This window comes from Emydura macquarii, unplaced genomic scaffold (genome assembly GCF_026122565.2).
Source record: "Emydura macquarii macquarii isolate MOO-44397 ecotype Brisbane River unplaced genomic scaffold, CSIRO-AGI_Emac_v2 contig_3345, whole genome shotgun sequence".
Classification (NCBI taxonomy): domain Eukaryota; kingdom Metazoa; phylum Chordata; order Testudines; family Chelidae; genus Emydura; species Emydura macquarii.
In genome coordinates, this window is record NW_027133482.1 from 7571331 (window position 1) to 7583423 (window position 12093).

Genomic DNA, 12093 nt, shown 5'->3' on the forward strand with positions numbered 1-12093 from the left:
GCTTCTCCGCCCTGCAGTAACCGGACTTTGGGTGTCCCGTCAGTAGATCTGACCAGACACTGTCAGGTCCCCTTTTCGACCGGACTTTCCAGTCGAAAACCAGACACCTGGGCACCCTACTCCCATAAGCAAGTTGGCAGCTCAGAGCACATGGGGGGAAGGGAATGAAAACCCCTGGTGTAGGCTAAGTCTAAAATGAAAGAATTAAAGTTAGCGTAAGCTTGGTGAAGGAGATATATCTCCTGACTAGCAAGTAGGAGGAAGGCCTTGAAAATAATAAGTGGTAAGACCAAAAGGAATGAAGTAGGGAGGGTGTCGGGTTCAAAGAATAACTAATGACATAAAGGGAAGCTTCTAAAAAGGCAGCCTCTGACCGATAGGGGTGACTGTTGATGGTTTTAAATCAAACAAAGAGAATCCAGCACGGCCCTTCCCCAATCCACACACCAATGGTGAAGCCAGTGTGGACCCAGGTGGCATGGGAAACTGTTGCACAGCAAGAAGCAGGGGAGGAAAGGAGTGGTCAGTCTTACCCAGATGAAGACTGGAAATAAGGGTGAACGGTCTCCAGCTGGTTTGTAGCCAAGGTCAGTAACTGGCCATGGCATCTCTTGTTTGTGAAAGGGTATAAAAAAGTGAACTCGGAAAAGGTTCACTGCCAAGGCTTGCCTGACCACATTGGATTCACCAATATGGGCCTGAGCATCCCAGCTCTAGCCCATTGGTAAGTTACTTGATCAAATGCGGATACGTTTGGTTCCTGTTTGACTGTAGAAAAGTGCTTATTGTTTAGGCATGTTTGGAGCAACTGCATCAAGTGCCACTTGGCCTTTGGATTTAATAAAGGAATTTATGAGTCACTTGGTGATTAATATTAACATGGGAAACCATTTCTAACAGTATTAATAATTCCAACACCTAACAAGAAGGAACTGTATCTCTGTGCTGCCTGGGCTCTGCGGGTAAGGATTTCTAAGCATAAGCAAGGGATCCCCAGCTGGTTAGCCTTGGTTAGCCCTAAAGGATTGTCACGAGGCAGGTACACCCCACCACCCCAGAGGACATAATGGCCTAGCAGCCAGAGCCCATGGGACCGCCCTCCCCAGCCCAGAGCCCAGCAGCAGCAAGTATGTCCACCACTGGGTCAACAAGGATCCATCCAAAACTGCTGACTCAGTTGCCAATCCCACAACCAGCCCAATGTATGGTTCCCTGGGCTACTTCCTACCCTGCTCCGTAGCCTGCAGGCTTTCTGCTCCTCCAGGGTAGTTGGGAGGGGGGTGAGACTCCTGACGACAACAACGACGACGACTCCTCCTCACAGTCTTCTGCGCCCAGCCAGGTATTCACCTGGGTCGCAGAGTGCCTGGCCTTGGGGGTGTGGGTCTTTGACTGCTCCCTGGCGGGAGCCTGCAACACACATCCTCTTTCCTCTGCAGGCAGCCCAGACTGAGCTGGGCTGCTGTAGTGCTCTCTTTTATACTGTGGTTCAAGTTGGTGCATGCCCAGTAGGAGTGAGGGGGGCGTGGCTTCCTCAGTTAACCTCTTCCTGTGCAATGCAGGGCTGGTATGCCCCATCACAGGACATAAAGAACTAGCTTATTACACAACTTCTATTACCTTTTGAAACTTAAGATTGTCACTCATTTCCGTTTGTTATCTGCTTTAACCTTGGACCTGACTCTCTTTCCCTTTTCCTGTGAATAAATCTGTAGATAGTTTATTGTAGGATTGGCTGCAAGCGTGTCTTTGGTGTGAGATCTGAGATTCTACTGACCTGGGGTAAGTGACTGGTCCTTTGGGATTGGGAATAACCTGTATATTGCTGTGATTCTTGGTGTAAGGGATCATCAATCACAAAGGCAGGCAAGACAGATTGGAGTACCCAAGGGGACTGTCTGTGACTCCATGTTAAAGTTGTTACGGTGCCTGAGGAGTTTACACTTGATAATTGGTTGGTGAAATCTAAGTGTGGAACTCATGGCCCATTTGGGGGCTGTGCCCTCATTCTTAACAGTCTGCCCTGGGGTTGGTACTCATGCAAGGCAGCTTGCCAGAGTTGGTAAGGGTAACTGTGTTGGCATAATATACTTTGCGTCTGTAAGGCACTGTTCTTAGTCCCAGAGAACATTCTGATTAAAAAATTAGCATTTTACAAAATCAGTGTCGCACATATTCAATGGATTCAAAACTGGCTAATTGTTAGATCTCAGAAAGCAGCTGGAGTAATTGTAAATCAGGAATTATGACCTAAAAGGAGCGTTTCTAGTGCGTGCCACTGATATCTCTTCTTGCTTCACTGCTACTCAATGATCTGTAAGAACATATAAACTCATTGCTGGCAAATTTGTAGATGACACACAAATTGGTGGATTGTTAAATAATGACAGCTCAGTTCCACAGAGTAATCTAGATGGCACGCTGCAATCCAGGGCATCACTCACATGCCCTGCCCATCTCCAGGCCATGGGCCAGGGCCAGGGCCAGGGCCAGGGCCGGGCATGCAGCTCCCAGGCAGGCACTGTGGGGGCACCACACCCCAAAAGGTCTCACAAACAGCCTCCCCATTACCAACTCGGAGACCAGGAACCTGCCAGGCTTTAATAGAGGGCGCAAGAGAGTTAGCGGCGTCTCAGGGGCAGCACGTTCCTGTTGGGTGACACAGACCCAGCAGGGACCATCCGCACCAGAGGGGAGCCCAGGGGAAACCAGATTTTCAGCTTTATGGGCAGGGGAGGAGCTCTGGGCTAGATGGGGGGGGGGGGGGTCTGCGGTGCAGGGGAGGGGCTCTGGTCTGGACAGGGACAGAGAGAGGGTGAGCCCAGGGGGAAGGCTGTGGGCTGGATGGAAGGCGGTGCTCTGTCCCAACCCAGTCACCAGAGCCGGGGATCCCCCACCCAGCTAGCCGCCAGGCCCAACTCCCCATCTCATGCTGCCTCCTGGGGCAGCTTCCTTCTGTCCCTTTCCTGGTCCCAGGACCCCTCCCTGCCAGCTCCCCGCCTGTGGGGTGCACTCAGACTGCTCCCCCCATGCAGGGCTGGGTATATCACCCCTATGTAGGCTTCACCCACAGAGCCATGCCAACACACACTTCAACTGCCACCAATAACTTAGCACCCAACCCCATAGGCCACAATCTCCTATTGGCTCCAGCCTGCTCTGCCTCCTGCATGAGCCCCAGCTCCTGTCTGCTGCTGGCTCCTCCAGCTCCCCTGTGACAGGAAGGGGCCACGTGTTTTAAGGTGGGAAGGGGAAGCAAGGAGGATGTGACCCAGGACTTTGTGGTGCCAACTAGCACAGGGAAAAGGAGTGCACAGGGTTACAGGGCCCCCCTGGGTCTGGCGTCTACATCAGAGTTCACCACAGGGTATCATGCACAGTGTCTACAGGAAGCCTGCATCGCACTGGCCCTCCGAAGCATTGCGAAATGTACGGCCAGGTGCTATTCAAGGAGTTACGGGTATAAAGTGCAAATTAGGCTCTTAAGGCCTGTGAGTTGGGGCTGGTCACCAGGTGACACACAAGTTCCTCTTAGGCAGGAGACACTTCTCTGCCTGGCTGGCTAAATGTAAAGGGAGTATTGCATACATCACAATGACCGCCCAGCTGCAGTCTCCCCAAAGTGCTCCTCAAGTGATTGCAAAGTCTCCTGGGGAAACAAGAAGCAGCAGGTGTTCCCCTGTTTACAAGTGTAGACACGGGCTGGTTGGAACTATCTCTGGGGGTCCGGAGGTACCCCATGTGTCCTTCCCCTAGGCCCCAGGTGCCAGTTGGCTTCTCTTATGAGACGGGGTGATGGCTTGTTAGTTCAGTGTAGGCTCTAGAAGGTGTGTTATGATGTTATTTGACCTGTAACCATTTGTTTCCATTTACTCTGCTTCTTCTCAGTTGCTGTTCTCTGTCAAATGAACGTTTGCTTGTTTCCACTTTAAGCAGCGCTGTACGCTGCGCAGAGGTGACGCTGAGGTGCACCTGGTAAACGAAGGGGCACAGCTCCTGAGTGAGTGGCCCAGTGGCAGGGGCCTGGACGCTTCGGGGGGATGCCCTGCAAGGCTGGTGGGACCGTGCAGGGGGCTTTGAGTGGAGCCTGCATGGGCGAAGGGGGGAGTGTTTGCATTGCCTGTGCCGGTGAAGACAGGGAGCTGTCCCCTGGCAAGCGCAGACAAGGCTTTACAGTGACATGCCTCACAGCCCAGGGTACCCCCAGGAAGCATCAGAGGGGGACCTGGGTGGGGCAAGGGAGTGCTGCAGATTCCAGAGCGGGGCAGGAGGATCGAAGCGGCCCTCTGGGGGAAGGTGCAGTTTGGACTTGCTGCTGATCTTTGGAGGTTGAGATTCACATACCGGGGCTGACGGGTCTCCCAGAGAGCACAGCTCCCATCTCTGCCCAGACACTAGCAGCACAGCCCGTCCCTGGGACAGCTGTGCCAGGCTCCTGCACTCTCTCTGAGAGATCTTACTGAAGTACCTGTAAATAGCTTTGGAGGGCATTGCACTATAAATACACAGCGTGCGTCTGACTGACAGAGGGTGGGTAACTCTCTAGTGGGGAAATGTGGCCAATGCAAACCCTAGGAAGTGTAAATGAGCTTCGATGGACCATTTTAAAGAGTGCGCCAGACACAGGCACTCTGGGGACAAAGGGAAGTGGATTTCCTAAAAAATACCCAGGAGAATTCCCACTGAAACGACACCGAGGAGAGCCACTGTCTGACTGCTTCCTCATTCAGGGTCTCTGACAATCCCAGAGCCAGGCTGGCTAACGAAAGGGAAAGCTAACCTGTGTCTGTGGCCTGAAAAAAAGTTGTTATGAACTGGTAACCACAAAAAAACCCACAGGTGTGGGGTTTGAGTGTGAACCTACCAGAGCCCGTTCTGGAGTGGGGATGATCTCTGGTAAGCTTATTAACACTCTTCTTTGTTCTTTTGTATGCTTTCTCTGTGATGCTTTCACCTTAAGAACAAATGCGCTTGCTCAGACAGGGCTGAGTGGTACCTCAGAACTGAGGCCAGTTATGCTGTTGATAGCCTATAGTGCCAAAGCTGGCCGTCCAGCCGTCTGGCTTGCTGGGAATAACAGTGCAGGCAGGGAACTGTGCAGCCTCATCGGGAGGGAGAAAGACACAGGTCTCTGCCCAAGAGAGGTGACAGCTGCGGAGTCAAAAGCCTAACAGTGGGCCCCTTGGTGGACCACAGAGGAGGAGTACAGGCACAGATGCCCTGAACTGTGACAGCCGCCACCCCATACTCCTTCAGGCCCATGTGCAGACTGCCTGTTCCCTTCCTCACAGCATGCTGGGAACTTCGCCTCCTTTCCTCCTCAGGAGAAACGGGCGCAGACTTTTGCCCATATAAAGGCTAATGCTCTTCTGAGCAGAGATGACATGTGACAAGAGGGAAAGTTCCTCTCTACCAGTGACGGTAAATCAAGCGCTGGGTTAGATCCCCAAGGGAAGTCACTGTGACAGCAGCTGGGGCCAGCCAGAGGGAGGGACCTGCCTAGGTCCACAGTGGGGAGGATCTGCCTCACCAGGGGCACTCCTCCAGCAATGGGGTTCTCTTCAGTAGAGTGGGTGCCAGGCTGCCTGGCCTCAGGCATGCCCACAAGGAAGAACTGCGGTTTGGGAAGTGCAGCTTTGAATCTCCTGACTTTGGTGTATTGCACTTTGCAGCCATAACGTGCCAGTGGTGGAGTCCTTTGCACTGAGCGGAGGGTGCCCTGCGAATGGTGTGACACAGTGTTCTGCCATGGGTGGGCTCAGGGTTTGAATGGCGACCAGTGAAGGGAACTGAGTCCCACCCCGCAACCTCCAGGGCCTCCTCAATTCACACCCACACGGCTAGGTGCTCAGAGACCCTGGTGATGGATGTGCTATAAAAATCTAGATGGACAGACAGACCACTGGTAGGGACTGATGCTAACTGAGACCCTCGAGAAAAGAGGGGAGGAAGGTTGCATTAAACTACGCTCCCTGCTGCAGCTCTGAGAGGTTACAGCAGGTAAGTTAATAGCATCGGGGGGTGTATCCTTGGGGCCCAGGCTGCCACTGATGCCAGGGTCTCCTGGGTCAGGGGGGCCGGTCTGCAGGGAGGAGGAATCAAAGCAGCCAAGTGAGCCATGCTCTGGTTGCTTGCGATTTATTGTTACAAGAGCAGGAGAAGATGAGGAGGTCAGTGCAGGCAGATCAGTCCTCACGGGGAATCCCAAAGCAGGTTGCTTGTCACGTGCGGCAGCTGGTTACCCCAGCGACAGGCCTGTGCAGTGACCAGAGCCAAGCAGGGAGACACCCCTGCACGCCGCACAGGCTGGAGGGGAGGGTCTGTAACCGGCTGTGCGATGGTACGGCCCAGTCCCAGAGCGGAGGGCAGGGAATGTGCTCCTTACAAGCACTCTGGCCCCGATGACATGAGAGATGTGAGCAGAGCCCCTGGCCGGACCTGGGGCGTGTGATCATGGATGAGCTGCTCCACAGCAAGGGCGGGCAGTGGCACCCTGGGGCAGATGGGCCTGAGCTCCCTTTGGAAGACCCCTTCTCCTCCCTCTTCATGGAGAGCACCATGGCGGGGCCCACACTTCACACTGCTGCTGTCCCTGATTGCCACTCCTGGGGCCAGCTCAATGGAGTCCAGCAGGCTGCTGGGCTTCCAGGAGATATGGCTACTGGCTTCAAGGCTTTTCCCGATGGAAGGCAAATGCTGTGCTCTCTTGTCTGGGTGGCTCGGACATACAGCCTTGGCCAGCCCACCACTCAGCATGGGCCCTGTGTCCTGGAGCAGCCGAGTGCTAATGAGCTCTCCCATCTCTGCCCCTGGCCCTCGGGCTGCCTGGCTGCGGGACTTGGTGCTCCTGCGGCCACGCCCTGAGAGGGTTTGGAGAACTTCCTGCTGCTTGGCTTCGACATCTGGGTCCAGCACCTCTGCCTGAGGCTTGATCCAGCGCCTGGGTAGACGGACTGGGTCCAGCTTGGGCATTGCAATGACTGTACCAAACTCATCGTACACCACGTCCTTAAGGTTGGGGGGCCTGCCCATCTGGATCTTCAGCAGGTTGCTGCAGGACATGGGCAGGAGCTGGGGCAGGCTGCCAAGATCCTCCTGTGGTGATTCCTCAAGCAGGGTCTGGGACAGCTGCTGCAGGAGCAGCTCCTTCTCAGTCTCCTCCAGGGGTCTGTCAATGCTCCTCAGGGCAGCTGAGCGCAGGGGCCCTCGATGGGGCTTGTATGCTTTTCTGGTCTTGGGCAAAGGGGGTGGGGCTGGCTGGGGCCTGGATGCCTTTGCAGACTTGACCCCCTTCTCCTGAGAAGGTTGCTGTGAGGGGGGGGTTGCAGGCGTCTCGGGGGAGGCTGGGCAGGACTCCGTCTCCTCCCGGGCAAGTGCCCCCTCGGGGAGTTTGTCCAAAGATCCCTGTTGGAAACAGTCATTAACGTCAAGAGGAAGCCACAGCCTCGCACACCCAGGGCCACGTCTCCACAGCCCAGCAAATGGGGGAGGGCAAGGGCCAGGCCCAAGTGCAGGGGGTGTCTTGGGTCAAGGGTCAGAGAGGGAGCTGGTTTGTAAGGCCAAGCCTCTTCCCCCACCATGGGCAGCCTGGGCCCAATGGACTGGCCTTGGCAGGATGAAGAGCTGAGCTGAGCTGAGCTGAGCTGAGGTTCCTTACGCCCCTCCTGCCCAAACAGCTCCAAGAGCCGTTCCGCCTTGGGACATCCTGCTACTTCTGCAAGGTCCTACAGCAACCAAGCCCCCTCCAGTGTTCAGCACACGCAGCAGCCAGTCGGAATGAGCTGGCCTGAGCACTGCTGTTCCTGTCTAACGCGTCAGCATCTCTCCACCAGCTGTGCGCCCAGCGATGATGGCTCTCCGGCACCTGTCGGGAGGGCCGTAGTGCCAGCAGGAGCTGAGCACAGCCTGTCTCTGGGGAGGAAGTATGCACATGCCACACTGACTGACTGTCCCGCTGATGCGCAGCCCAGCCTCAGCATGTCTGTGGGAGCCTCCATCATTTGGCTGGTGGGAGCTGATGGGCTATCTCGCTGAGAAAGGAAGGGGGAGGCTCATGGGAGGGGTAGGCATACCAGTGCCATTTCTAGGGGTCAGATGACCACAGCACAAAGCCCAGCATTGTTTAACCCACTTATTGGCGGGCTTGGCAGAGAGGCCATGGCCGGAACCCCTCTCTCATCCATAGAGGAGATCTCAGAGGTTGCTTGGCTCAAGATGAAGCACGGCATGCTGGGACATGTCATCTCTGCAGGCTGCTCCACACTGAAGAAGGCAGCTGTGGGATTTTAGATATCCACAGGCCACAAGGCTTCCCCTGGTTTCCTGGAAGCTGGGGGATGGACTGAAAGGTTTTTCCACAGCATTTCTCCCTGTAGATGCTGAGAGGTGCACTTTTCCTCCCAACACCCCGGTGAGCACGGAAGGGAAGCACTAGCCCCGTTGTACAGATGGGAACAGCCCAGAGAGTTTGGGTGATTCACTCAAGGCCACACAGGGAGCCCGTGGAAGACCTGGGATCTCCTAAGTCCCAATCCAGTGCTTTAGTCCTTCCTCTCTAGGCAGAGTTCCCCAGGAGGGACCCTCGCACCTCTGCTCCAAGGCACTGAATGCAGAGCAGGCCAAGGTGGGACACGGCCTGGCATTCTGGCTAGGAGCTGCAGCGGACACTGCTCCCCCAATCCAAGCTTCTTACGCTCCGCGGGGTAGGGCACTGGGCGCCCAACTGCTGCCAATGGGAGTGGGGAATCTGACTGAGCTTGGCTAATCCCAAGGGGCTGGAAGGCCTTTCTCCAGGCAGCAGTAGCGTAAAGGAACAGATAGCCAGGAGGCCTTACAAGCACTAATACAGTGAGAACAGTCTGTCTCTCTGGCCTGAAGTCAAGGACTCATGCCCAGCAGCACAGGCCGTAGCTCTGCAGTGGAGCTCCATGAAGAATCTGGCCCTAGAGCACGAATCAGATTGATGGTAGCTTCCGGTCTCATCTCTTGTGCCCTGCCAGCCCAGAATGCCTCTATCAGGACAGGCAGTGAGCAGCCTGCCTTCCCCCAGCACTGGTCCCCCCGGTGCTAGAGTACCTCTCTCTCCTGCGGGAACAGGGTCAGACTGGTTCGCATGACGGGGACTGAGCCCTGTGCCCATGAATCTGTGACACAGGCCACTGGCTCTTCCTCCTCCTGCCAGGTGACATCTTCCTCCACGGTGGCCTCCCCCTCATCCCGCGCCAGGAAGCGCCATTCGGCGATCTGCAGGATAGCATCCCGGGCCTGGCTGATTGTGAAGGGGATACACTGGGAAAGCAGAGCAGAGACAGAATGAGCCCAGCACCACCCACTCCTGCCTGACTTTGGCTAGGAGTATGGCAGGAGACAAAGACTCCCTCTCAGCTCCCGCAGACGCACCCCCACCCATCAGTGTGTCCTTCACACCCCTCGCTGTCCATGCCACCGCTCATTGGGTCCCAGCTGGTGCCACTCACGTGCTGAGTCAGAAGAGAAGAGTGTGGCAAGGGGGGTGACTGTCAGACTGGGGTAAGTTCGGCTCCCCACTCCCAGTAAGCCTGACAGAAATTTGCATATAGTAAAATAATACCAGTTACACTAAGCTCAGAGCTCCAGAACACGGAAGCAGTTGCACCCCTGGAGAGGAGAGGTTATTATCTCCGTAACGGAGCTGAGAGGAAAGTTGGAGGCCAGGAGGGAGACTCCCATTCTAGTCTATTTAGGGCTTCACACCATGTCCATCACCATGGTATTTGAGTGCCTACACGTCATCAGTGAGAGGCATGTGACTCAGGGTGTATTGCGAGAACTGAGGCTGGAAGGCAGCGCATGGCTTGGTGGGAGCATGAAGACTTCTTCATAAGCAGAGAATTTTCCCAGCCTGAGGAAGGCGGAGAGGTTCCCAGCTTCAAGCAAGGAGCTGGGCAGCCAAGTCAGGATCACACAGAGGTCACTGCCACAGCAATCTCTTACTCCATCCCCCCCTCCGGAACCCCATTTCTTGTGGCCACAGAAAGGGTCTGTGTTTGCACCCTGCTCTGCTGTCCTTCCTCTCCATGGAGCACGGAGCTGCTCCAAGCCAGCTGGCCTGGTCCCTCTGAACCAACACCTTTCCCTGAAGCCCTTCCATGTCTTACCGTGTTGCTTGGTTTCACACAGCCAGTGTTCTCAGTGCCTCTCTACAGAATCCACACAGAAGCCAGGCCCTGCAGCTGGGGTCATTGAGAGATAGCTGGGACAGTGCCCTGGGGAGTAGCCTATAGGAAACAGTCCTGCCCTGAGCCCAAAGCTGGAACCAAACAGAGCCGTACCATCTCTACCACTTGACTTCTATGGACAGCAGGAGCCTGGCATGCTCACCTGCCGTGCCAGGTACACTTTATAGCACTCATCCATCACTTGGTCTAAGAGCCCCGCCAGGATATCCCCTGCTCCATCCTCTCCTTCCTCCAAGGTGATCAGGGAGATCCAGTCCGACTCAGAGAGGCGCCCTGGGATGATATCCACCTGAGGGACAGGCACCGTGGGGGGGCGCGACTTTTCTGCCCGCGACTTGGAGAGAGGCACACGGTCCCGGGACGTCATTTTCTGCAGGGAAATTTGACAGTGCCTGTCAGTACCATCCCATTAGCACTATAGCAGGGGAAATGAGCAACGTGGTGCTAGACAGGGCCACTTGCGGGGGAAAACACTGAGTGAAGGACAAAGCCAGGGTGCCCCAGCATGGCCCAGGGGCCACATGTAGCTCCTGGCACTATGCACTTTGGCCTACAGTCACCCTCAGCTTTAACATGGATGCAGGGACTATAAGCATGTTGCACTCTGGAGGCAGTGCCCTGATGCCTCTCCCAGGCACTCTCAAAGGGACACCAGGGACTGGTGACAAGGATCTGTGCAGGGCTCTGTGTGAGTGGTGTTCTGGTACCCCCAGTCCTAAGGAGACAGCGAGGTCTAATGATCAGAGCAGGGGGGTCTGAGAGTCAGGACACCTAGGTGCTAGTCCCTTCTCCAGGAGGGATTGTGCAATGGGGGAGTCCCAGCCTTTAGCGCTGGGGACCTTCGCTGGTCACAGAATGCAGGGGGGGCTGACAGGTGAAGCTGGGACAACACGGACAGGCAAGCGGGTGATTCAGTGGGATGAAGAAGCTGCAGGTGGGAGCCTGTGACGCTGGCCTCCCCTCCAGCGCCTTTGTGCTGCTGTGCCTGCGGCTGGGGGATGCTAGCTCTGCAGGTGAGGAGGGAGGTGTCAAGCAGAGAGGGCAAACTCGGCAGCGTGGCACCTCTCAATGCCCGAGCTTCAGGTAGTGAAAAGCTTAAGGTGTCCCCGCTCAGGTGGGGAAACTGAGGCAGAGAAGGGCCATACGGCGAGTCAGTGTCAGAGCCAGAAACAGAACCCAGGAGCCTGGGGCGTTCCAGGGCGTTGGGGCGGGGAGAATCTCTGCTCCTCCTGCCACATCTTATTTGTGACCCCTGCGCCCCGTGTCCTAACAGCACATCCCTCCCTAACAGTCACCCCCAGTCCTGCCCCTTCCCAGCCGTGCCCCCTCCGCACCCCATCGCACCCCCACCCCCAGCCGTGCCCCCTCCCCTCCCCTCCCCATCGCACCCCCACCCCCGTCCTGCCCCTTCCCAGCCGTGCCCTTCCCCTCCCCATCGCACCCCCACCCCCAGTCCTGCCCCTTCCCAGCCGTGCCCCCTCCGGCCCCCATCGCACCCCCACCCCCAGCCATGCCCCCTCCCCTCCCCATCGCACCCCCACCCCCAGTCCTGCCCCTTCCCAGCCGTGCCGCCTCATCGCACCCCCACATCCAGCCGTGCCCCACCGCAGCCGTGCCCTTCCCCTCCCCCATCACACCCCCACCTCCAGCCGTACCCCCTCCCCTCCCCCATCGCACTCCCACCCCAGCCATGCCCCCACCCCATCACGCCCCCACCCGTGCCCCCCCACCGCACCCCCACCCGGCCACCATCCCTCACCGAGCCGGCTGGAGCCCCTGCAGCCCCGTCCCGCCCCCCCGCCGCAGCAACACCATGGCAACGCCAGCCCCGCCCCAGGCCGTGACATCATCACCCTGCGCCGGCCGCGCCCTGACA

General features: G+C 56.7%; 1 protein-coding gene across 1 annotated transcript; it reads right to left on the reverse strand.

Moving 5' to 3' along the window:
* Window positions 1-6122: 6122 nt before the first annotated feature.
* Window positions 6123-11998, reverse strand: CUNH2orf81 (chromosome unknown C2orf81 homolog). Its single transcript, XM_067533576.1, has 4 exons — window positions 11977-11998; window positions 10360-10587; window positions 9076-9288; window positions 6123-7404 (listed from the first exon to the last, which is right to left on the reverse strand). The coding sequence occupies exons 2-4, from the start codon at window positions 10582-10584 to the stop codon at window positions 6382-6384; spliced, it is 1461 nt and encodes a 486-aa protein (XP_067389677.1). The 5' UTR covers window positions 10585-10587; window positions 11977-11998; the 3' UTR covers window positions 6123-6381.
* Between the last annotated feature and the right edge of the window lie 95 nt (window positions 11999-12093).